The 26,391-nt window shown below is 56.3% G+C and overlaps 1 protein-coding gene across 1 annotated transcript; it reads right to left on the reverse strand.

The window, feature by feature from the left end:
* Positions 1–14,620: 14,620 nt before the first annotated feature.
* LOC142187869 (uncharacterized) lies at positions 14,621–24,965 on the reverse strand. The gene is made up of 10 exons (XM_075261677.1): positions 24,845–24,965; positions 23,147–23,298; positions 22,848–22,973; positions 21,381–21,486; positions 21,112–21,207; positions 19,299–19,408; positions 19,019–19,112; positions 18,431–18,534; positions 17,173–17,272; positions 14,621–16,319 (listed from the first exon to the last, which is right to left on the reverse strand). Exons 2-10 carry the CDS (start codon positions 23,216–23,218, stop codon positions 15,772–15,774), a joined length of 1,356 nt encoding a protein of 451 aa, XP_075117778.1. The 5' UTR covers positions 23,219–23,298; positions 24,845–24,965; the 3' UTR covers positions 14,621–15,771.
* Positions 24,966–26,391: the final 1,426 nt, after the last annotated feature.

Here is a 26,391-nt window from a genome sequence, read left to right on the forward strand (position 1 = left end):
GTAATGTTGTGTAGGATGTTACATGGAGTAATTCCCGCATCTTATATTCTCACCCGCTTTCATATATATATATACTACTAAATTGTTAGGGGCAACACGGTGGCTCAGGGGTTAGTCTTGAAGTGCTGGAGTCCTGGGTTCGGATTCTGCCAGGAACAACATCTGCAAGGACTTTGGTTGTTTATGTAGATAATCTGTTTTCCCTTAGGGGGCGCTCACACTACCGTCAGTGTCCACTGCTAATGTCCATTCAAAATCTTGCGCGCACATTAGCATCGGACACTAGCTGTGTCCGTGACATTTTGCATTGATTTAAATGGACATCGGGTGCGTTCTTATACTGTCCGTGTCTGTCCTTAACTGTCCGTTCCCAAAGATGTCCGACTTTCCAAGCGGACGGCAAAAACCTTCATGTCGGGTTTTGCTGTCCGCTTGAAAAGACGCTCCCTTAGTCCTAACAGCAGCACAATGTGGGTATGGTAGGGAAGGTGTAGAGAATCCCTCTATCTCTGCCGGGTGCTGTGGCGTGTACCTGTAATCCTAGCTTCTCTGGGGGGCTTAGGCTGTGGGATCGCTCCATTTGGGAGTTCTGGTCTGATCTGCCTGGGTCTGGTGTTAGCACTATGCTCGTCAGTAATATGGTGACTCTGGTCTAAGACCTCGTGCACCAGCCCAAATATATAAAACTGTGTAGGATCGGAGGGCACTTAATAAATATACTTATCAGGTAATAGCATTTAGCAGTAGGACCGGAGCAACCAAAGTGACCCCCAGCCTTTGTTTTTACTGCACATGCATACCTCCCAACTTTCGAAGAACTGAAAGTTGGGACAAAATGTGGCAAATTTTGCCCCACCCACTTTTGTGTTGACTCCGCCCATTCTCATTAATTTTTCATGTGCCCGCACACAGTATAATCCTCCTACAGTCACCTGTAAATTATATGTCCCCTCCATCTCTGCCCCCCAGATTCATGTCCCCCCATCTCTGCCCCCAGTGTCATGCTGTCCTCTCCTTCATCTGCCCCCAGTTTCACGTTCCACCTCAGTGTACACATTACACTTACCTTCTCCTCGTTCCCTTGCTGTTCTCTCTCTCTTGCGCACAGTTGTAGACGCAATATGACGTCATCACATTGCGCCTACACAGCCAGTAGGCGGCGTGCAGTGGCGAAGCAAGGAGCTGAACTGTGACAGCTCCTTGCTTCAGCCGCGTATGTGTTCAACTCAGATCTGCGTCCTCTGGACACAGATCTGAGTTGAAATCGGGACATACCTCCCTCCAACCGGGACTGCGGGCCATGTCACTGGAATCGTGAATGTCCCGTGGGCATCTAGACAGTTGGGAGGTATGGAGATGGAAGTTTCTCTCTGTAACTTTCTGTAATTGTCGCCATTTCCAGGGAATTTTGTAGAATTCTGAAACCAAAACTATTTTCTACAAGTTCCTGAAATGTAATAGAAGGTTATGGAGAAAATGGAAAATGGGGGGGGGGGGGGGGTCTGACCTGAGATTTATCTTCCATGTCCTGTCTTACAATAGTAACCCTTGAAGCGTTCTAGCGATAAGGGCAGGGACTATTTGGCGGATGAATCCTGAAGAGTTTTATATTGGCTGGCAGACTCAGTTGTTTGTCTTTAGATTTTGGTTATGTCACCTCACCTCTCCTTCACCCTTGAGCTAGAATTTTCTCCAGGGAGGGAGGGGAGGCGGAGTCAGGCAAGGCTGAAGGTGGAGTCTCCTATGATATATCAGGGGTACGTGGGCGGAGACTCACCTTCTGCGCTTATGGTGAGAGGAAGCCCCGCCCACCCTAGCCTTGCGGTGGTTTTTGTTTCTTTGGTTGGCGCCCTTTTTGCTGTTTCTTTCTCTTTTCAGTTGTCACGGCGTGGCGGATGTTCCAGGCCCCTTGGAAAAATTGAATATTTGCCTACATGGCGGCTGCCCCACAGAGGTTATCATTCGGGTGGAAGTTTTGAAGTTCAAGGGGGCGGGGCATGGAGATGTCGGATGGTTACGGTTGTCACTTTATATTATCTAATAGACGTGATCCTTTTGGTTGTTTATATGTTTGTTAATAAAATCGCTGTGGCCAACCCGGCTTTACCCACAGCTTCACGTGTCCGCGGTTTTTGTTCAGGAGTCTGCATTGGGGGGTTTGATGGTTAAAATATGTACAAATAGTCCTGTTTCCGGCCGCCAATTCCTTTTTCCGATTTTTTTTCACTGCCTCCATTGTTGTAGTTCCCGTCCCACCTCCGTTGCACAGTTATTGGTGCAAAAAACGCGCCAGGGAAGGTGGGAGGGGATACGAAATTTTACTGCGTTTGTCGCGTGATGTTCAATTGGAATCGAATACCTTGAACAGCCTGATATTCGATCGAATATGTATTGGATCGAACGGTGTTCGCTCATCTCTAGTCATATATTAAAGGGGTCATATATTAAAGGGATCATATACTAAAGGACTCATATACTAAAGGACTCATATACAGGACCACTTGTGGTTGTGGACTTGAGTATATCGGTAAAACGATTTGTGAATTCAGGAGGAGAGCGCATACCTCCCAACCGTCCCGATTTCCGCGGGACAGTCACGATTTGGGTGACATGTCCCGCGGTCCCGGTTGGAGGGAGGTAAGTCTCGATTTCAACTCAGATCTGCGTCCAGAGGACGCAGATCTGACTTGAACACACATGCGGCTGAAGCAAGGAGCTGACACAGGTCAGCTCCTCGCTTCGCCGCTGCCGCCGGCTCCTGGCTTGCGATGTGTCACATCGCGTCTGCAAGCCAGGAGCCGGCGGCAGCGGCGAAGCGAGGAGCTGACACATGTCAGCTCCTTCCTTCAGCCGCATGTGTCAGCGAGAGAGGCGCGCAGAGAGCGCCAAGGGAGCGGAGGAGAAGGTAAGTTTAATGTGGAGGTGGAACGTGAATCTGGGGGCAGATGAAGGAGAGGACGGCATGACACTGGGGGCAGAGATGTGGGGACATGAATCTGGGGGCAGAGATGGAGAGGACATGAATCTGGGGCAGAGATGGAGAGGACATGAATCTGGGGGCAGAGATGTGGAGACATGAATCTGGGGGCAGAGATGTGGAGACATGAATCTGGGGGCAGAGATGTGGAGACATGAATCTGGGGGCAGAGATGTGGAGACATGAATCTGGGGGCAGAGATGGGGGACATGAATCTGGGGGCAGAGATGTGGAGACATGAATCTGGGGGCAGAGATGGAGGGACATGAATCTGGGGGCAGAGATGGAGTGGACATGAATCTGGGGGCAGAGATGTGGAGACATGAATCTGGGGGCAGAGATGTGGAGACATGAATCTGGGGGCAGAGATGTGGAGACATGAATCTGGGGGCAGAGATGTGGAGACATGAATCTGGGGGCAGAGATGGAGGGGGGGCATGAATCTGGGGGCAGAGATGGAGGGGGGACATGAATCTGGGGGCAGAGATGGGGGACATGAATCTGGGGGCAGAGATGGGGGACATGAATCTGGGGCAGAGATGTGGAGACATGAATCTGGGGGCAGAGATGGGGGGACATGAATCTGGGGGCAGAGATGTGGAGACATGAATCTGGGGGCAGAGATGGAGGGGGGACATGAATCTGGGGGCAGAGATGGGGGACATGAATCTAGGGGCAGAGATGGAGGGGGGACATGAATCTGGGGGGACATCAATCTGGGGGCAGAGATGGGGGACATGAATCTGGGGGCAGAGATGGAAGGACATGAATCTGAGGGCAGAGATGGAGGGGACATGAATCTGGGGGCAGAGATGGGGGACATGAATCTGGGGGCAGAGATGGGGGACATGAATCTAGGGGCAGAGATGGAGGGGGGACATGAATCTGGGGGCAGAGATGGAGAGGACATGAATCTGGGGGCAGAGATGTGGGGACATGAATCTGGGGGCAGAGATGGAGGGGACATGAATCTGGGGGCAGAGATGGGGGACATGAATCTGGGGGCAGGGATGGGGGACATGAATCTGGGGCAGAGATGGAAGGGGGACATGAAACTGGGGGCAGATGAAGGGTGTATATGAAACTGGGGGAGAGATAGAGGGGGGACATATAATTTACGGGTAACTGTAGGAGGATTATACTGTGTGTGGGCACATGAGAAATTAACGAGTGGGCGGAGTCAACACAAAAGTGGGCGGGGCTAAATTTGCCACGGCACGCTGCGCGCACCGCACATTTTGTCCCTCTTTCAGTTCTTCAAAAGTTGGGAGGTATGGGAGAGCGGGCGAAGATTTGAATGACATTCGTCATGGCGGTGATACTCCTTTGGCAGGACATGTGCGTCCTGTGCGTCCTGTACATTTGGGAGAGGCGTCTTCTGTCCATTTTGTTGGATTGATGTAGTCAGGCCTCGTGTACGTACATTTCTTGGCTTTGCTTTGGATGGTGTTTCTAGATGATTTGCGTTGTATTAGTTATACCGCTATAAATCCTATTTCTTCTTCCCTCTTTCTCCCTTACGGTGTCGCTCCTGCGGCCTGGTCTGGTCTGATCCCCATCCGTATATTTTCGCACTGATCTGTCGCCTCTTCTCATCGGACACGGTTGTATTTCTAGGACCGCCGTGTCCTGCTCTATACATCCTGTGATTTGGGAGGACCCTGAGTGTATATGTAATGTTTCTAATACCTGACCCTGGTGGGCGCACATTGCTGTTGCTGTTGTTGATTATAGAACATGTTTATTGAATATTATTAATGGTTATGGGCACAAAATTACGCGGCGTATACGCTCGTAACTCCCATTGAAATGGGATCTTTTTGAGCGCGAAACTGCTGACACGCGTATACGTGCCAGATTGCGCTCCACTTTACTACGTGTGAATTCCCCCTAATACTGCCATACTAGTACTGTTATACACTGCCATACTAATACTGCCATACAGTGCCATACTAATACTGCCATACACTGCCATACTAATACTGCCATACAGTGCCATACTAATACTGCCATACACTGCCATACTAATACTGCCATACAGTGCCATACTAATACTGCCATACACTGCCATACTAATACTGCCATACAGTGCCATACTAATACTGCCATACACTGCCATACTAATACTGCCATACACTGCCATACTAATACTGCCATACACTGCCATACTAATACTGCCATACACTGCCATACTAATACTGCCATACAGTGCCATACTAATACTGCCATACACTGCCATACTAATACTGTTATACAGTCACCATGACTGATTGATGAGTATATAGGACATAACCATTGACAGTATCAGCACAGGCCGGGACCAGGGGGGTAACTGGGCCGATAGCGAGCTGTCAGAAGATAAGGAGATGGCGAAGTGCTGAGAATGGAGAGAGCGCAGACATGTGCGGCGTCACTTACACACTTCTGTCCGCTCAGACATGATAAGGGGGGACACCGGCTCTTCCATCTCATTACTGCCAGGGCTCCACTTTATACAGACAAATATGACACATATATAAGAGACTAGAGAAGCGTATAGGGGAGATATAGGGGAGAAATACTTGGGGGTTAATAGGGGCACTACAGGGGGCGCTCTCTGTCATCTAGGCTAGGCTCACCACTGATCATAGCGGTGTCATGGCCGCCTGGCAGACAAGGGCCCCTCATGAGGTCATGGCTCTGGTTGCGGAGGAGCTTCCTAATGACCCGCGCAGTCTTCTGTCTGTGTGCGGCCTAGGGAACATTCTAGCATCAGTCAGTCTCCATCTTGGTGTGGACCAGGCCACTTGTACCTCACACCAGGAGCCTTATACCGCCATCAATGGGGTCGACATCACCCCACAAAATAAGAATGAGGCCCCACAGACGGTGCTGCCATCTTCAGAGCTCGGCTGGATTTGGCCTGGTATGTGCAGCCTCCATCTTGTTTCTTTCCTATCAAAGTGGTGGGGCGGAGGTGACTTGAAAATGGCGGCTAGTTCGGGATGACCCATGACCCCAGGCCACATATTCAGGGAGGTGCTCATGTCTGTTCCCAATGGAGTCCATTGTAGTCAGTAGAGCGGAGCAGGAGACATCTCTGACTACAGTATGAGGCGGGGGCCCCCTCGTGCCCGGACCCTCACTGGCATGATCTTCTCACATGGGGATCCTTTATGTAGCGGCCATGTTGTCTCCATTCTATATTGTCCATATGTGATATAAGGTCCCGGTGACCCCGCTGCGGTGTATGGCCTATAGTTGGGACTAATTCTCAGGATTTACCTCTCCGGGTAACCAGATGTAGAAGACGTCAGAGAGGGACCGCTCAGATCTTCCCGAGGACCTGCAGACATTCTCCAGCCTGGCGCACTTACAAGGCCGTCACCTAGATCTGGCTCCATCCGGCGAGCGCGGACCGTACACGAAAAGATAAGTCTGTCTGCGGTGTCTGTTACTATCCGACGTGTAATATACAAGTCCTCCGGCCATACAACATGCCATATAATAGAATCCTAGTATAGCATATACCCCCCCCCCCCTCCTATAATGTACACACTGCTCAGGGAATGTGCCCATTTCTTACACTATATATTGTACATTATACGTCTTATATACATTGTACTTATATCTTATGGCATCTAATTCACATTCCAGTATATTCTTATCTGCACCAATAAGACGACAAATTATTGTACAAGATTGTAATGAACATGAAGATGTAACGAGACTAGAGGCGGAGGTTCATCTCTGGGTCCAAGGGGGAGGCGACAGGGCCCGAGGTAGGCGGCTCCAGCTTGTCCCTTGGCCCGCGAGGGAAGCAACGGGGCCGAGATAGGGGGCTACAGCTCGTCCCTGAACCGGAGCCCCCTGGGCCCGGGGGGGAAGCGAGGGGGCCCGAAGTAGGCGGCTCTGGCTTGTCCCTGGGCCCGGGGGAAGCAACGGGGCCCGAGGTAGGGGGCTCCGGCTTGTCCCTGGGCCCGGGGGGGAAGCAACGGGGTCCGAGGTAGGGGGCTCCGGCTTATCTCTGGGCCCAGGGGGGAAGCGACGGGGCCCGAGGTAGGGGGCTCCGGCTCGTTCCTGGGTGGAAGCGACGGGGGCCCAAGGCAGGCAGCTCTGGCTTGTCCCTGGACCTGGGGGGAAGCGACGGGGCCTGAGATAGGGGGCTCCGGCTCGTCCCTGAACCAGAGCCCCCTGGGCCCAGGGGGGAAGCGAGGGGGCCCGAGGTAGGCGGCTCGTCCCTGGGCCCGAGGTACAAGCAATGGGGCTCAAGGTAGGGGGCTCCGGCTTGTCCCTGGGCCCAGGGGGGAAGCCACGGGGCCCAAGGTAGGCGGTTCCGGCTTGTCCCTGGGCCCAGGGGGGGAAGCGACGGGGCCCGAGGTAGGGGGCTCCAGCTCGTCCCTGAACCGGAGCCCCCTGGGCCCGAGGGGGAAGCGACGGGGCCCGATGTGGGCAGCTCCGATTCTTCCCTGGGCCGGGGGGAAGCAATGGGGCTCAAAGTAGGGGGCTCCGGCTTGTCCCTGGGCCCAGGGGGGAAGCGACCGGGTCCGATGTAGGTGGCTCCGGCTTGTTCCTGGGCCCGGGGGGGAAGCGAGGGCGCCAAGGTAGGCGGCTCCGGCTCGTCCCTGGGCCGGGGGGGGGGGGAAGCAATGGGGCTAGAAGTAGGGGGCTCTGGCTCGTCTCTTGGCCCAGGAGGGAAGCGACGGGGCCCGAGGTAGGTGGTTCCGGCTCGTCCCTGGGCCCGGGGGGGGGGGGGAAGCGACGAGGCCCGAGATAGGGGGCTCTGGCTCGTCCCTGGACTCGGGGGGGGAAGCGACGAGGCCCGAGATAGGGGGCTCTGGCTCGTCCCTGGGTCCAGGAGGGAAGCGACGGGGCCCGAGGTAGGTGGCTCCGGCTCGTCCCTGGGCCCGGGGGGAAGCGATGAGGCCTGAGATAGGGGGCTCCGGCTCATCCCTAAACTGGAGCCCTCTGGGCCCGAGGGGGAAGCGACGGGGCCCGAGGTAGGGGGCTCCGGCTCGTCCCTGGGCCCGGGGGGGGGGTAGCAATGAGGCCCAAGATAGGGGTCTCTGGCTCGTCCCTGAACCGGAGCCCCCTGGGCCTGGGGGGGAAGCGACGGGGCCCGATGTAGGCGGCTCCGGCTTGTCCCTGGGCCTGGGGGAAAAGCAATGGGGCTCAAGGTAGGGGCTCCGGCTTGTCCCTGGGCCCGGGGGGGAAGCGATGAGGCCTGAGATAGGGGGCTCCGGCTCATCCCTGAACTGGAGCCCTCTGGGCCCGAGGGGGAAGCGACGGGGCCCGAGGTAGGTGGCTCCGGCTCGTCCCTGGGCCCGGGGGGAAGCGATGAGGCCCGAGATAGGGGGCTCCGGCTCATCCCTGAACCGGAGCCCCCCGGGCCCGAGTGGGAAGCGACGGGGTCCGATGTAGGTGGCTCCGGCTTGTCCCTGCGTCCGGGGGGGAAGCGATGGGGCCAAGGTAGGTGGCTCCGGCTTGTCCCTGGGCCGGGGGGGGAAGCAATGGGGCTCGAAGTAGGGGGCTCTGGCTCATCTCTGGACCCGGGGAGAAGCAACGGGGCCCGAGGTAGGGGGCTCTGGCTTATCCCTGGGCCCAGGGGGAAGCGACGGGGCCCGAGATAGGAGACTTCAGCTCATCTCTGAACCGGAGTCCCCTGGGCCCAAGGGGGAAGCGACGGGGCCCGATGTAGGCGGCTCTGGCTTGTCCCTGGGCCTGAGGGAAAAGCAATGGGGCTCAAGGTATGGGGCTCCGGCTTGTCCCTGGGCTTGGGGGGAAGCAACGGGGCCCGAGGTAGGGGGCTCCGGCTTGTCCCTGGGCCCGGGGGGGGGAAGCGACGGGGCCCGAGATAGGGGGCTCCGGCTCGTCCCTGAACCGGAGCCCCCTGGGCCCGAGTGGGAAGCGACGGGGTCCGATGTAGGTGGCTCCGGCTTGTCCCTGCGCCCGGGGGGGAAGCGATGGGGCCAAGGTAGGCGGCTCCAGCTTGTCCCTGGGCTGGGGGGGGAAGCAATGGGGCTCGAAGTAGGGGGCTCTGGCTCATCTCTGGACCCGGGGGGAAGCAACGGGGCCCGAGGTAGGGGGCTCCGGGTTGTCCCTGGGCCTGGGGGGGGGAGTGACGTGGCCCGAGGTAGGGGGCTCCGGCTCATCCCTGGGCTTGGGGGGAAGCAACGGGGCCCGAGGTAGGGGGCTCCGGCTTGTCCCTGGGCTTGGGGGGAAGCGATGAGGCCCGAGATAGGGGGCTCCGGCTCATCCCTGGGCCGGGGGGGGGGGGAGCAATGGGGCTCGAAGTAGGGGGCTCTGGCTCATCTCTGGGCCCGGGGGGAAGCAACGGGGCCCGAGGTAGGGGGCTCCGGCTCGTCCCTGGGCCCGGGGGGGAAGCGATGAGGCCCGAGATAGGGGGCTCCGGCTCATCCCTGAACCTGAGCCCCCTGGGCCTGGGGGGTAAGCGATGGGGGCCCGATGTAGGCGGCTCCGGCTTATCCCTGGGCCTGGGGGAAAAGCAATGGGGCTCAAGATAGGGGCTCCGGCTTGTCCCTGGGCCTGGGGGGGGAAGCAACGGGGCCTGAGGTAGGAGGCTCCGGCTTGTTCCTGGGCCCGGGGGGGAAACGACGGGGCCCGAGATAGGGGGTTCTGGCTCGTCCCTGAACCGAAGCCCCCTGGGCCCGAGGGGGAAGCGACGGGGCCCGATGTAGGCGGCTCGGGCTTGTCCGTGGGCCTGGGGGAAAAGCAATGGGGCTCAAGGTAGGGGCCCCAGGCTTATCCCTGGGCCCGGGGAGAAGCAACGGGGCCCGAGGTAGGGGGCTCTGGCTTATCCCTGGGCCCAGGGGGAAGCGACGGGGCCCGAGATAGGAGACTTCGGCTCATCTCTGAAACGGAGCCCCCTGGGCCCGAGGGGGAAGCGACGGGGCCCGATGTAGGCGGCTCCGGCTTGTCCCTGGGCCTGGAGGAAAAGCAATGGGGCTCAAGGTATGGGGCTCCGGCTTGTCCCTGGGCTTGGGGGGAAGCAACGGGGGCCCGAGGTAGGGGGGCTCCGGCTTGTCCCTGGGCTTGGGGGGAAGCGATGAGGCCCGAGATAGGGGGCTCCGGCTCATCCCTGGGCCGGGGGGGGGGGGAGCAATGGGGCTCGAAGTAGGGGGCTCTGGCTCGTCTCTGGGCCCGGGAGAAGCAACGGGGACCGAGGTAGGGGGCTCCGGGTTGTCCCTGGGCCTGGGGGGGGAAAGCGACGGGGCCCGAGGTAGGTGGCTCTGACTCCTCTCTGGGCCGGAAGCGACGGGGCTCGAGGTAGGCGGCTCTGGCTCATCCCTGGGCCTTGGGGGGGGAAGCGACTGGGCTCGAGGTAGGCGGCTCCGGCTCATCCTACTTTGTGTCCAGTTAAAAAGAAAATGGTTTCGGTGCGGAGAGCACACAATGCTCACAGGCGCTCCGGCCGGACACTTTCCAAACCCATTGAATCGCCTGCAGGTTTCCGTCTGTCCTGTTTCATGTAGGAAACAGAAACTGCATTACAGAGACCGGGGCGCAGGTGTGAACGAGCCCTGAGTGTAGTTTGTTTTTTTTTGTCTTTTGGTAAAACCTATTTTTGGTAGAAAAGATTTATTTAATTATATATTCCAGGGGTCGCCGGAGTCTGAGAAGGCTGGAAACAGCGGCCTACAGGAGAGAGCGACAGCAGCCTGACCATGACATGACGCCAGACGTGTACGCACCGGGGCCGGGGTCTGCAGCCAGCTCTTCTCTCTTGATCTAGGACAGGGGTCTCCGTTTCTTCCGGCGATGCCGTCATCCTATAAGACACAAAGATCTAAGAAGACGGTGCAGGAAGAAATCCCAATCTCTGCTTCATGTCTTCCATGTATAAAACCTACTAATAAATCTTCTCCGAGTTTATAAAGCTGAACCTCTATGGATGATATATGTGCTGTAATGTATAGGACATAGAGATGAGGCCACTCCCCCATTGGGGTCACCCAGTGAGCTCCTATACAATGACCTGGGGAACACAATACACTTATACTGCTGTGGTCCGGTCCTGCAGTCAGGCGGCCATCTTTCCAGCCTACAGATTGTATGTTATGAATGAGTCGGGTTAACAGTCCCATGTGGAAGGGATTGCAGAGTCAGACTACCCCCATGGTGCAGTGTCCCCCCCCCCCCTTGGTGCTGTGTCCCCCATGGTGCAGTGTCCCCCCCCTTGGTGCAATGTCCCCCCCTTGGTGCTGTGTCCCCCTTGGTGCAGTGTCCCCCCCCCCCTTGGTGCTGTGTCCCCCCCCTTGGTGCAGTGTCCCCCCCTTGGTGCAGTGTCCCCCCCCCTTGGTGCTGTGTCCCCCTTGGTGCAGTGTCCCCCCCCATGGTGCAGTGTCCCCCTTGGTGCAGTGTCCCCCATGGTGCAGTGTCCCCCATGGTGCTGTGTCCCCCTTGGTGCAGTGTCCCCCCCCCTTGGTGCAGTGTCCCCCCCCTTGGTGCAGTGTCCCTCCCCTTGGTGCAGTGTCCCCCCCCTTGGTGCTGTGTCCCCCCCCATGGTGCTGTGTCCCCCCCCCATGGTGCTGTGTCCCCCCCCATGGTGCTGTGTCCCCCTTGGTGCCGTGTCCCCCCCCATGGTGCTGTGTCCCCCTTGGTGCCGTGTCCCCCCCTTGGTGCAGTGTCCCCCTTGGTGCAATGTCCCCCCCTTGGTGCTGTGTCCCCCTTGGTGCAGTGTCCCCCTTGGTGCAGTGTCCCCCCCCCTTGGTGCAGTGTCCCCCCCCTTGGTGCAGTGTCCCCCCCCTTGGTGCAGTGTCCCCCCCATGGTGCTGTGTCCCCCTTGGTGCTGTGTCCCCCCCTTGGTGCTGTGTCCCCCCCTTGGTGCAGTGTCCCCCCCATGGTGCTGTGTCCCCCTTGGTGCTGTGTCCCCCCCTTGGTGCAGTGTCCCCCCCCTTGGTGCAGTGTCCCCCCCATGGTGCTGTGTCCCCCTTGGTGCCGTGTCCCCCCCCCATGGTGCTGTGTCCCCCTTGGTGCAGTGTCCTCCTTGGTGCAGTGTCCTCCTTGGTGCAATGTCCCCCCCTTGGTGCAGTGTCCCCCCCCCCTTGGTGCTGTGTCCCCCTTGGTGCAGTGTCCCCCTTGGTGCTGTGTCCTCCTTGGTGCAATGTCCCCCCCTTGGTGCTGTGTCCCCCTTGGTGCAGTGTCTCCCCCGTGGCGCTGTGTCCCCCCCATGGTGCTGTGTCCCCCCCCATGGTGCTGTGTCCCCCTTGGTGCAGTGTCCCCCCCCCATGGTGCTGTGTCCCCCTTGGTGCAGTGTCCCCCCCATGGTGCTGTGTCCCCCTTGGTGCAGTGTCCTCCTTGGTGCAGTGTCCTCCTTGGTGCAATGTCCCCCCCTTGGTGCAGTGTCCCCCCCCCCTTGGTGCTGTGTCCCCCTTGGTGCAGTGTCCCCCTTGGTGCAATGTCCCCCCCTTGGTGCAGTGTCCCCCCCCCCTTGGTGCTGTGTCCCCCTTGGTGCTGTGTCCCCCCTTGGTGCAGTGTCCCCCCCATGGTGCTGTGTCCCCCTTGGTGCAGTGTCCCCCCCGTGGTGCTGTGTCCCCCTTGGTGCTGTGTCCCCCTTGGTGCAGTGTCCCCCCCATGGTGCTGTGTCCCCCCCATGGTGCTGTGTCCCCCTTGGTGCAGTGTCCCCCTTGGTGCAATGTCCCCCCCCATGGTGCTGTGTCCCCCCCATGGTGCTGTGTCCCCCTTGGTGCAGTGTCCCCCCCCCATGGTGCTGTGTCCCCCTTGGTGCAGTGTCCCCCCCATGGTGCTGTGTCCCCCCCATGGTGCTGTGTCCCCCATGGTGCTGTGTCCCCCTTGGTGCAATGTCCCCCCCTTGGTGCTGTGTCCCCCTTGGTGCAGTGTCCCCCCCATGGTGCTGTGTCCCCCTTGGTGCAGTGTCCTCCTTGGTGCAGTGTCCTCCTTGGTGCAATGTCCCCCCCTTGGTGCAGTGTCCCCCCCCCTTGGTGCTGTGTCCCCCTTGGTGCAGTGTCCCCCTTGGTGCTGTGTCCCCCTTGGTGCAGTGTCCCCCTTGGTGCAATGTCCCCCCCATGGTGCTGTGTCCCCCTTGGTGCAGTGTCCCCGCCATGGTGCTGTGTCCCCCTTGGTGCAGTGTCCCCCCCGTGGTGCTGTGTTCCCACCCTTGGTGCTGTGTTCCCACCCTTGGTGCAGTGTCCCCCCCGTGGTGCTGTGTCCCCCCCATGGTGCAGTGTCCCCCTTGGTGCTGTGTCCCCCTTGGTGCAGTGTCCCCTCCGTGGTGCTGTGTCCCCCTTGGTGCAGTGTCCCCCCCGTGGTGCTGTGTCCCCCTTGGTGCAGTGTCCCCCTTGGTGCAGTGTCCCCCTTGGTGCAATGTCCCCCCCATGGTGCTGTGTCCCCCTTGGTGCAGTGTCCCCCCCATGGTGCTGTGTCCCCCTTGGTGCAGTGTCCCCCCCCGTGGTGCTGTGTCCCCCTTGGTGCTGTGTCCCCCCCGTGGTGCTGTGTCCCCCTTGGTGCAGTGTCCCCCCCGTGGTGCTGTGTCCCCCTTGGTGCAATGTCCCCCCCATGGTGCTGTGTCCCCCCCATGGTGCTGTGTCCCCCTTGGTGCAGTGTCCCCCCCCCCCATGGTGCTGTGTCCCCCTTGGTGCAGTGTCCCCCCCATGGTGCTGTGTCCCCCTTGGTGAAGTGTCCCCCCCCCCCATGGTGCTGTGTCCCCCTTGGTGCAATGTCCCCCCCTTGGTGCAGTGTCCCCCCCATGGTGCAGTGTCCTCCTTGGTGCAGTGTCCTCCTTGGTGCAGTGTCCTCCATGGTGCTGTGTCCCCCTTGGTGCAGTGTCCTCCTTGGTGCAGTGTCCTCCTTGGTGCAATGTCCCCCCCATGGTGCTGTGTCCCCCTTGGTGCAGTGTCCCCCCCATGGTGCTGTGTCCCCCTTGGTGCAGTGTCCCCCCCGTGGTGCTGTGTTCCCACCCTTGGTGCAATGTCCCCCCCATGGTGCAGTGTCTCCCTTGGTGCAGTGTCCCCTCCGTGGTGCTGTGTCCCCCTTGGTGCAGTGTCCCCCCCGTGGTGCTGTGTCCCCCTTGGTGCAGTGTCCCCCCCCTTGGTGCAGTGTCCCCCCCATGGTGCTGTGTCCCCCTTGGTGCAGTGTCCCCCCCCGTGGTGCTGTGTCCCCCATGATGCAGTGTCCCCCATGGTGCAGTGTCCCCCTTGGTGCAATGTCCCCCCCTTGGTGCTGTGTCCCCCTTGGTGCAGTGTCCCCTCCGTGGTGCTGTGTCCCCCTTGGTGCAGTGTCCCCCCCGTGGTGCTGTGTCCCCCTTGGTGCAGTGTCCCCCCCTTGGTGCAGTGTCCCCCCCATGGTGCTGTGTCCCCCTTGGTGCTGTGTTCCCACCCTTGGTGCAATGTCCCCCCCATGGTGCTGTGTCCCCCTTGGTGCAGTGTCCCCCCCATGGTGCTGTGTCCCCCTTGGTGCTGTGTTCCCACCCTTGGTGCAGTGTCCCCCCCGTGGTGCTGTGTCCCCCTTGGTGCAGTGTCCCCCCCGTGGTGCTGTGTTCCCACCCTTGGTGCAGTGTCCCCCCCATGGTGCAGTGTCCCCCCCATGGTGCTGTGTCCCCCCCCCCCCCATGGTGCTGTGTCTCTACCCCAAAACTATACAAAACAGATAGAAAGTGCAGAAATCTTTTAATGACAATGGTGTGACATGATACAAGCCCCCGCACTCCCCCAGTATACAGGAATCCTCTAACAGGAGGAGATCTCGTCTGACCCAGGCTAATCTAAAAGACTAAACACGCACAATGTGAACACTGCTATAAAACTGCACCTCCTTCTATTCAGGGAGGGCCTAGGAGCTGCCTGGGGTAGTGACAGGTTATTTGGGGCCATGGTGATGCTGCAGATTACTTGCGGGGCCAGTATGGAGGACGGAGGAGTCTGAGACGTTCCCTCCGCTGTGCGGACACGTGTAAGTACAAACCGGACGACATCGTATCAATAGTAGAGAATGGCGGCCACTGATGTGGAGCTTCATATGCAGGTTCCCTATGACAGTGCCTGGAGGAGATGAGGAGCGGAGGGAGAAGTGTCCTCAGTCCTCACTGGGGAGGGGGGGGGGGGTTGTTTGAGCCCCTCCCCCGTACTACACACAAAACGAGGCCGAAAGCAGAAAGTTCCAGTCCGGGTATAGTGCGGAGCTGCGGGATCGGGGCACTATACAGGGCACAGAGACCAAGGCCACCGGCCCCCACAGACTGACCTAAGGTAAGGCCATAAAATCCTACATCTTGGGCATCCCCTTTAAGCCGGGGGCCACATCTGCAACTTCCAAGACTTCCATCAGACGCTGCTCATTTTCTCTGACGTCGCAGTCACAATATTCCCGACATTGCAACGTGACTCCAATGACTGACATCGGTAAAGGAGTCACAGCCCGTGTCGCCACGTCAGCCTCGCCGTCTGCAAAGTGCCTGAAGTAAAGGGTGCAAAGATTAGTGAGCACATAGGAGCACTGCGCCCGGTGCGTCTCGTAGACTCTGTAGCAAGCGTCCGACCAAAGTCGCCAGACGCACGACTATTTCATCCAGCACTGTCAGTCACAGACCCCTGACGGACCCCAATACACTGCATGGAGTCCATGAGGCTCTGCATGTCTCCGCTATGTCCGTTGTTCTGCTCCTCCAACAGATCAGAGCAATGGACACCCTGGCACCGCTTTACCATCTAGTCTATGGGGCCTCTTCCCAACCCCCTAAGCATTTGGTTTGTGTTGTGGGAATGGCGCGTCTTGTATAATAACCCCCATTACCATACATAGGGCAGGGCACAGTATGGATTCCTTAATGTCCCGGGAGATTATAACATCTGCACGGGCTTTTCGGCGCTGTGCACCCGCTGGTGAATGACCAGGCTGGATCTCAACATGAAGAAGTCTCCGCAGTCCGGACACGAGTAGCGTTTCAGACCTTTGTGGGTTTTCCTATGGTTGACCAGATGGGACTGGCGAATAAAGTTTTCCCCGCACTCGGGGCAGGAGAAAGGTTCGTTTTCGGCGTGGAACTTCTGGTGCATGATGAGACTTTGTTTCTGGGCGTACAGCTTGCCGCACTCAGTACATTTATACGGCTTCTCGCCCGTGTGGAGTCTCTGGTGTCGGATGTAATTCGCCTTCTGTATAAACTCTTTCCCACACTGCGAACACGAGAAGGGTTTCTCTCCGGAGTGGATTCGGCGGTGCAGGACCAGACTGGACTTGTGCTTGAAGAAGCCGCCGCAGTCGGCACAGAAGAAGGGCTTTTCGGCGGTCACCAGTCTACGGTCGATGGCGTGGAGTTTCTGGCCAGCGGCGGACGTTGCAGTCACGTGTCGGGCTGTTCCACGTTCCAGGCAGGTTTTGTTACTACCTGTAAAATGGAAAAATAAAAGAACCAATAAGATAATGGTACAGTCCACCATCCTGTTAATATCTGATGTTGGGCGTCCATATGTATGAGCTGCTGCTGTGAACGGATCGGACACGTTGCATTTCCACATGTCCAACCCTTTGCCCTGAAGGGAGAGACGTGGTCTTGTGTGGCTGAGACTTGTCTATAAGACTCCAGCGTGGGCCGGCTGTGTCCTTGTACCCTGGTCGGTAATACTAAGGTCCTCCTACAATGACTTCTGCCTGCCAGACTCTACATCAGCAATTCCCAATCGGAATGCCGCAACAATCCGGCGGGGGAATGGCTGCTCGCCTCCTATTAACTATATGGGCCTCCTAAGCTGATGTCGTGGAATAGAAGGGAGCAGCGGAGCTTTATCTTCCTGCTCTATTACTCTGGCATCAGCTGGTGATGTCTGGTGGAGACTCGCGGCCTCCAGAGGATCACAGAGCACCGGGGGCCGAGAAGAGGGAAGTAAGGGGTTAATATATATATATATATATATATATATATATATATATATATATATATGTAGCACAACTACCACTGAGGGTATTAATACTTGTCTGGGGGCCACTGGGGAACCTGATACTATGTGGGGCCACTAACGGAGCTTGGGAATAGGAGGAGGTGAATGTGTGTATGTGCGGGATAGTATAGGACGGATTCACATAGAAAAGACTCATCAGAAGGGTCGTTTTTATGTATTTTTGTAGAAAAGATTTAATTATTTTTTCCAGGGGTCGCCGGAGTCTGAGAAGGTTGGAAACAACGGACTACAGGATAGAGCGACAGCAGCCTGACCATGACATGACGCCAGACGTGTACGCACCGGGGCCGGGGTCTGCAGCCAGCTCTTCTCTCTTAATCTTGACCCGGGTCTCCGTTTCCTCCGACTTAACAATTATGTTCAGGCCGGCGATGCCGTCATCCTATAAGACACAAAGATCTAAGAAGACGGTGCAGGAAGAGAGAGGAGCGAACAGGGAAATATTTCAGATTCGAGATTCGTTTCGAGTAGAGCCTCAACATCCGACTACTCAATCGAATATCGAATTCCATTATAGTCTATGGGGAAAAATGCTCATTTCAGGGGAAACCACTAAAGGAGAGTCACCAAGTCCACGAGTAGCAGGAGCAGAGTGTTTAGGAGGAGCGCTGTGCAGTTATTATAGTGTATGGGGTCCGTGCGCTTTAAATGCACAGCGCTTGCAGTTGCGCTGATAAAAAGTAAGCTCCCTCATAACAGCAAGCTGCCAGCTCTCCCGACTAGCAAAGACGAGTCTGCTGCAGAACCAGCAGTGATTGGCCAAATGCTATGCACTGGCCAATCAACACTGCTCAATTAATTCCTATGAGAAAAAGTAAGCTCCCTCATAACAGCAAACTGCCAGCTCTCCCATCTAGAAAGGACAACCGGCGGCAAATCAACACTGGTCCTGCCGGAGACTCGTGTGTGAGGAGGTGGAGTCTAAAATCGGACCACTATGGAGACTGCTGTGGTCCGATCTTAAACTCCGCCTCCTCACAGACCAGCCTCCGGCAGAACCAGCGTTGATTGGCTGAGTGCTGTACGCTGGCCAATCAACGCTGGTCAATGCATTCCTATGAGTAAAAGTAAGCTCCCTCGTAACAGCAAGCTGCCAGCTCTCCTGACTAGCAAGGACGAGCCTGCTGCAGAACCAGCGCTGTATACACTGTATAGCATTCGGCCAATCAATGCTGGTTCTGAATCGAATATTTATGGCGAATAGCGAGTAGTATTCGATCGAATACGACCATTTCGAATACCTGCTCGCTCATCTCTATACAGAAAGAATTCACAGTCTGACTTGATTTATGGAATTTCATGTATAAAACCTACTAATAAATCTTCTCCGAGTTTATAAAGCTGAACCTCTATGGATGATATATGTGCTGTATTGTATAGGACATAGAGATGAGGCCACTCCCCCATTGGGGTCACCCAGTGAGCTCCTATACAATGACCTGGGGAACACAATACACTTATACTGCTGTGGTCCGGTCCTGCAGTCAGGCGGCCATCTTTCCAGCCTACAGACTGTATGACAACCACACACACTACTCACCTCATCCTCCTCCGTCTCAGAGTCATCGCTCTCATCGTCCTCTTCTAGATATTCCTTTGAATGAAGAGGCCGAGAGGGTTTCCGTAATGTGTCCATAGAACTATCTGTAAGACATAACACAGCCATAAGTGTCCTGCCCTGCGCCCAGGCAGATCAGCCCCTCGTAGGGGCAGCAAGAAAACCATTTGTGGAAAACCAAAGCTCTGCTTCAATTTTTTTTTTGCTGCGAGTTGGACAGCGCAGGATCGCAGCAGCCAGCCGTCACTCAAAACCTAAGCAAGCAATAATCAAAGTGCAATACCACGACTTGGCCACACCATGAAGGGGAGCGCTCCAACAGCTTTTATGTGACTTGTCCCTGGGTATATGTGCTGTATCCTCTACAACCTATGGGATCCACGCCATGTCTCTGGGGTACCTGCACCTCTGCACAGTGGTCACATCCTTTAGGATACTTTGGTGTATACACACTTTTATATTAACGAAAATACCAGAATCGACAATACAGACCAAACTCTCCCCCAGTCCCCCGCACCTACGTCCTGAGCATGTGCAGACCTGTATTCGCAGCCCTCGTGTCGCCCTCACCTGGTCGAGGACCGATAGGAATCTCCTCCTCCTCTTCCTTAAACCGCAGCTCGCCATCACCAGCGTCCACTACCACGATATTCAGGCGGGTGTCCTAGATTGGAAAGAAAATACAATTCATACGACTCTGTACAAGATAGGCCAGTAATGTCTGACCGGTCCCTGACCCCCCCCCCCCCCCCCCCCCGGCCCCGCCGCAGCCCCTGCACTGACACTAGTAGGGATTGTAGGGATTGCTTAATGTCATACTCAAAACATGACCGACACAATATTCATTTACCATGGTGTCAGTGGGATCCACTCCGCGCCCGCCTGGGAGATCAGCCATGTTTCGCGTTTCCACCATTGGTCCTTGACCGCTTTGGTGCAAACGACTGAGCTTCGATTTACCTTTGTGGAAAAACGCACAAGAAGTTTTATAGGAAACATAAGAAGACAGCTGATAAACTAAGGCCGAGGGACAGGGACCAGACGACCCTCTAAGGCCAGTGTAGCGGTGACTTCTGTCCATCCTGGCCTGTGCAGCCATGTTTGGAAGGAACCCAACTGAGTTTTCTGGACTAAAAATATTATCCTAAGAATAAATCATCACTATTAGATTGGTGCAACACTCGCCCCCATACTGATCAGCAGATGGATTCACAGAGAATGGAGCAGGAAGCCGACCGTGAGACCAGGTCTGCAGATCAGCTCCATTCACATATATAGGAGACTATCATTACCCCCCCACCCCCTGCGTGCCCCACCTGCAGTGCCGCCTGGGCCCTCCGCCACGCCTTTGCCTTGTGGCCGCAGTGGGCCCTTCCAACCCCAGTGCGCCCATGGACACCCACCTTGCGCCCCGCTGGCCCCCTTCCCTTCCTTTCTCCCTTTGCCCCCCACTTTTTTCCTTATCCGCTTCAACATTCTCTTGCTCCGTTCTCCCTCCCCAACCCATTACCCTGGTCCCCCTTCCTACCTCACCCCGTGCCCCCTTTCCCCCCCCCCACCCTGTGCCCCATTTTTGCCATCTCTAAGTACCCTCCCACTCGCACCTGTGACCCCGGCTCCACCCCGGGCTCCCCGTGCGCTGAGGTTACAGGGGTGCATGGGGTTGGCAGACCGTGCAGCGTAGCTGCTGCGGCCATGCACGGTGCGCGGCAGAAGTAGACGGCAATCTGTGGGAGTGCGGCACAGTTCCCTGTACACCTTCCAACCCCCGGGGCCCCAGCGGACTCACCGCTCCACGTCACGCGCCGGACTCCAGCGATGCCGGCAGGTGCGGCTCTCGGATGCCGGCATTTTCTTCCTGTGAGTGTGCAGCCGGCTTGTCTATAGCTCCGCCCACGCATTTGCAGGTCCAATTGGAGCCCCGCACATGACGTGGTGACACGAGCTCAGGTCCTTCAGCCCTGTTTGTTCCGACCGACAGTCACTGGTGCTGGTGCGGCTGTCTGCAGAATGTGGGGTGAGACGGCCGCAATCTATGCCGGCTCCATGCTGTCGAACGACATGGCGTCGTCGCTCCAAGCCGGGAGCAGTCGCCATTTTCTCAGGTGGAGACTTTCTCAGTGGTGCCGCCCACGCAAGGCCACCAATATATCAGAGTGCTCGGCTTCCCCTGCAACCCGCCCCCAGACTGCAGCCAAGCAATCGGAGCCCCCGTGAAAGACCTGTGACGTCATCTCAGGTCCTGCAGCGGAGCCGGAGAGCACTTTCGCTGGTCGCGGTCGGGATTCCGGGTGAGTGCGGGACCTAAAAAGTAGCCTATGTTTCCTTCCTAGTGAATATCTAGGTCTGCGGCAAATTTCATGCTAATCCGTTCACCTATTTTTGCGTGATTGAGGAACAAACATCCAAACTCACATATTAGTAGGATAAGGCGTAGGGACTCAGCCCGGCCACTACAGAGATCAGCACACTCCGCTCCCTGCTCCATTCTGTACATCAGCTGACCAATAGGGATAGCGAGTGTCCGACCCCCCAGATCTAACACAGTGACCAATCCTTAGGACAGCTCATCCCGAATCCTCCTATAAGGTTCTTCTGTGTGACACGAACTCGACCCAACCTTGGACGTCAGGAAATTTATCAGAAACAAACAGCAAAGTTACCTGAACTTAATTCCGCAGAGCTTTCCTCCTCTTTACACTGAGCTCCATCTTGGATACCCGGCTTGTTGTCTTGAGGGTTTGTCTGACTGGACTGATCTGCAAAACATAGAAAGAAGGCGACTTGCGTCTCTCCGGGCACCGTCCGACAATCTCCTGTGTGTCAGGCAGCACAGCGCCCCGGCTGTTGTGTAACTCCCATGGTCTTACACATAGAAGTGAGTGGAGCATGCTGGGAGTTGTGGCAGCTGGAGGTCGCTGAGCCGTCTTACCTGCGCTGATGCTCACGGGGACGTCTTCTTCCTTGCACTGCGGTGCGGCGCAGATGTCCGCATCTTCTTCAGTATTGCTCGTTGGTTTATCTTTCCTGTGGACTCCCTGAAAGACACAGAATATTCCATTTACTGCTGCGGATCCTCCGCCATTCTCTTACTGAGCGGTCACCGGTCCTGGATGACTGAATGCACCAAAAAACATCACATTGAACTATGACCTCGGCGTCTCTGTGGCCTGAACTGGCTGATAACAGGGAACAACAGATTGTTTGGTGTTCAGAAGTGGAATCCCGACTAAATGTGAAAGTTTGGATGTTTGTTCCTCAATCACACCCGAACGGCTGAATGGATTTCCTAGAAATTTTGCACACACCTACATATTGGCCAGGAAGGATACATAGGCTACTTTGAAAGTGTCTCACTCACCCCAAAATGCCACCGCAACCCTCAAAAGTTGTCTCCTGCTCCGCTGTCGGCCCGGGCATGACGTCAGCGCAGGTAGTTAGACGCCACTCCTATTGGTGCATGGCAGTGTGTGGGCGGGATAGGGAGCCAGCACAGCGGCCCCATAGGTTTGCGCCGAATTGTGGGTGTGGTCAGTGCGCGGGGACCCTTTGATCAACATGGCGGCTGGCCGCATGCTTCCCAACGCCGCTGACATGCCGGCTGGCCACACATTGCCTCAGGTCGGCGTAACATGCAGCAGCGCACCTGCCCCGACCAAGGCACGTACCCACGAACTGTGCGGCCGGGCACACACACGGCACGGGAAGGACCGCACATGCTCGCTGAAGCTGCGGCCACGAGACACACACCTCCCCAGCATCTGCCTGGTGAGTGCTGTGGGTACAAGGGTTGGCGGGTTGCGGAAGATGGTGGGGGTTACTGAGGGGGCCGGGGGGGGGGGGGGGGGGGGGGTGTTTGGGACCAGAGGGCACAAGGTAAGTGGGGGGAGGGGGGCCAGATTGCACATGTGCAAAGGGGGGGGGTAACGGGGGTAATGGGTGGCGGAAGGGGTAGATGTAGGAGGTGACTGTAATCTCTAATGGGGGGGGGGGAAGGGGGCTGGGGGTGCGGGGAAACGGGAGGGCCAGAGGTGCAGCAGCGGAGCTGTGGGGTCTCGGCCCACGATACTGTGAGAGGGGCCTGCGCCAGCCGCAACAAAATGGCCATGGGGTGCCACGGGCTGCGCTGAAGGTGGTTTGCGCAAGGGTGAGGGGACAGCGGACGAAGTCGCGGGTTATAGCTAGTATATCTATCTATCTCTGTGTGTATATGAATATATTATATCCAGCTGATCGGTGGGGGTACCAGGGGCAGGACCCCCATATCATCACTCAGAATCCTGGAACACCCATGTAATATTAATGATATTTGTCAGGCATGTCACCATAGTATTTGATGAGCCGCCATTGTAGGAGTTGTCCCAGATTAGCGCCCACTCACACTCCCGCCAGCGCTCACCTCTCCGGTCAGGAGTTGGATGATCTGATTGGTCAGCTCCAGGATCTTCTCGTCATTGTGTCTCTCATACGGTGAAGGAGCGGTAATGTCTTCATCATCGTCAGATCTCTTTATTGGGACATAGTCCTGTGTGACACAAACCCCAACATTAGTACCGGCACATCGTGGGGTCGCACTATAGGTCCTCTTTAGGCCGAGGCCCCACGTTGCAGCTTTTTTTGTTGCAGATTTGGTTGCGTTTTTTTGAGCCAAAACAGACGGAATAACATTAGCGCCCCCCACCTCCCGGGACCCCTCACCTCTCCAGTCAGCAGGTAGATGATCTTCAGGGTGAGGTGCAGGATCTTCCCCGTCACGTGATTCCTGTCCATCTCTGTGATGTCTCCAGTCACGTAGTTACTCAATGTCCACCTATGGCCGTTCCATCAGATGAGCAGAATCCAGAATAAACCTGCAGAGAAGACAAGTCATGTGACGGACTGATGGACAACTACAGAGGTCGCCTCATCCAAACTCACAGGAAGCCCCAATATGGCGTCCTTTGGTTTGTTCCCCCCTCTCCAAGGCCCTGAGTTCATTCCTGACCCCCTCACGTTGCAAACAACGCCATTTCTCTTGAGACAGACGTCCTCTGCAGGTTCTTATGGAGTTAAAGGGCTTTTCCAGCACCATAGTAATGGCCGGCACTGGGCTGCAAACACTTTATACTTCCCTGCACCGTTCCCCTGCGCTCGTTCCAGCGAGGTCCAGTTCTTTCACCTTGTAGGAAATTGCTGGGAATGTCTCTCAACCAATCACGGGCTCGACGGTGACCCATGTGACCCAGGCGCTGGATAAGGGGGTACAGTCAGGTGTTTCCTGCCCTGACCAGATGGGAGAACAGAGTGAGCGCCGCTCAGACCCCGCACCGTTAGAACAGGGGTAGTGGGGGATCAGAGGGGGGCGGTATAAGCGCTCTTATTTTTTAAAGGGTTACTTTTCTCAGTCCCATAAGCATTTTTGATACTGATGACACAGACCTGATCTGTAGAGGTCCAACACCCAGAGCCCCCGCAGATCCACCCCGGGCATTGGAAGCTACAGAGGTGGATGGAAGGGGGCAGGGTAACACTGGAGCCTTGCCAAAGACACAGCTGCAAGGAGTTTGTATGTTCTCCCCATTCTGCAAAGACAGGGGGGGGAAATAGGGTCAAGGAGAGTTCAGCAGAGCACCCTGACCCTGAACAATATAAGAGCAGTGCGGGTTACAGCAATTTAGGCAACAGGGACGCCCGTAGTACTCGAGATGATTTATTTGCATGCAGTGAAATAGTTGACTATGATGGAGAAAAGGCGACACTCACGAGATCCTCAGCGAGCTGCCTGCACACTCCAAGAGTCACTTCCATTTGCAGCTCAGTGTCAGCCCCCTGCAGGTCCTATCTGGTCACATGGTGTGCGGGGTCAGGAGGTCACACACCAGACAACTGCAAGTGCAAACTGTGAGGAAAGGGGATTAGACTGCTGCAAAGTGCTGCGGGGGAGCCAGAAAGCGTGGCCGCCGCAGGACCCTACATGGGGGTTATTAATGTCGTCTCCTTAGGACAGTGGGGGTCTCACATACAGGACCCCAGAGACAGCTGTGTATTAGCGCTGTGGCCTCCTCACCGCTTACAAGGTATAGCGCCCCCATTTCATAGTGGCTGTGCTTGGTACTACAAACCAACCCCATTCATTGTCATGAACAGGTCATGTGACCAATGCATGTGATGTCACTGGTCTTCAAAGTGGAAGCGACCCGTGGCAATACGATGAAGATGGCGGGTCAGAAGAAGACGCCAAGTGCTTCACAAGTCACACAATAAAGGGCTGTACACACTCCATATACCAGGCAGGTCTCTGTACATAGGTGTCATGTCAGACGGTAACGCAAAACTCCCCTTTAAGGAGCAGCATTCACATTATACGTGCGGCCTAATGCCATGCGTTATCTGTCACACAGCCGCACTCCCCCTTACCCTGTGTGAACGCGTCCCTTGTAGCCAATCTACGTCATAACACAACAGCCGGGAACAGCGGCATCACCACAAACCCATTGTGACGTCACACGCGCGCCGAGAAAGCGTTTGCGCCTGCGCAATTACAACCAATGGGGGGAACACAAATTCTTCCGAAGCGCAGAATTATCTCCAGGACTATGTGACGTAACAGGTGTGAGGTTACCGCGGTGCGGGCCCGGGACAAGCTGCCGACTTCAGTTTGACTGTACGATCAATTGTCTTATCCTTGCTTGTAACAATAAAGTTGTTTAAAAAAAAAAAAAACTGCCTGTACGGTGGTCTGTAGAGAACAAACTATAGACAAATGCGTTTTATGTTATGTTTATGAGATGGCTTTGTCTATGAGACTGCAGACGCCATTGGTCTCTCCTATCAGGCCACAAGTCAGGGAGACTAGAATATTCCTGACCAGTCATCAACGTATATCAGTGGGGGGACAGCCAGGACCAAAGTGGCAGCAGAGGTGCACAATAAATTCTGCTTCACAGGCTGTGACGTCATGTTCATTCACCATATGGCCTGTGCACAGCTCTGTCCCATTCAAGTGAATGGGGCTGAGCGCAATACCAAGCACAGCCACTATGCAATGGGTGGCGCTGTGCTTGGTCAGCAGTGCCTGCAGCACTCTCAGAAATACTGAGATCTCCTTTAACAGCTGATCTGTGAGGTCTTGCATTTGATACCCAGCTGGCTAAGGCCGGTTCACATCAGCGTTTGGCTAGTCCACGTGAGGACCCCCAAATGGAAACCTATAAAAATGGGTCACTAAGAAAACGCACTGATCCCATAGACTGTAATGAGGTCCGTGTGGTGCTGCTTGCAGGAGTCTTCTCTGTTAGAAGGGCCGACCCGTCACAAGCCAAACTCTATTTCTCCCCGCCCAGCCTGAGTGACTACAGCTTGTGCTCAGCAGTGCGGGTTTATTAGCAGCAGGGAACAGAAATAGAGAAAAGACTAAACCTGTCAGTGTCACATCCACATGCCGCAAGCAGAGAGACGGCGACACTGGCCATGACTCCTGTGATGTGACCAAAGATTGCCATGTCACCCTGCGACTCCTTCACAGCCATACTGACCGGTGATGGTTTGGCTATCAGATTAGTCTGTTGCCTCCATATACCTTCAGTAGTAACAGCTTTACTTATCACCCTCCCCCATATACACACAAGCTTCAGCAAGTGCACAATTGGCTCTGCCAAACATACATGTGACTTGTGATATGGGACATTGTGGCTACCACTGATTTGTAGGCAAGGAGCCTGGTATTCATGTGGGCCGGCGTTTGTGTTGCTGAACCATTGCGTGGCTGGTAGCGTAGTCAGCACTGCTATGGCAATGGGGAATGTGACTGGCATGAGTATAGGGGCACTGCTATGGGACAATGTGACTGGCATGACTATAGGGGCAGTGCTATGGGACAATGTGACTGGCATGACTATAGGGGCACTGCTATGGGACAATGTGACTGGCATGACTATAGGGGCAGTGCTATGGGACAATGTGAC

Source organism: Leptodactylus fuscus, unplaced genomic scaffold (genome assembly GCF_031893055.1).
Source record: "Leptodactylus fuscus isolate aLepFus1 unplaced genomic scaffold, aLepFus1.hap2 HAP2_SCAFFOLD_265, whole genome shotgun sequence".
NCBI lineage: Eukaryota > Metazoa > Chordata > Amphibia > Anura > Leptodactylidae > Leptodactylus > Leptodactylus fuscus.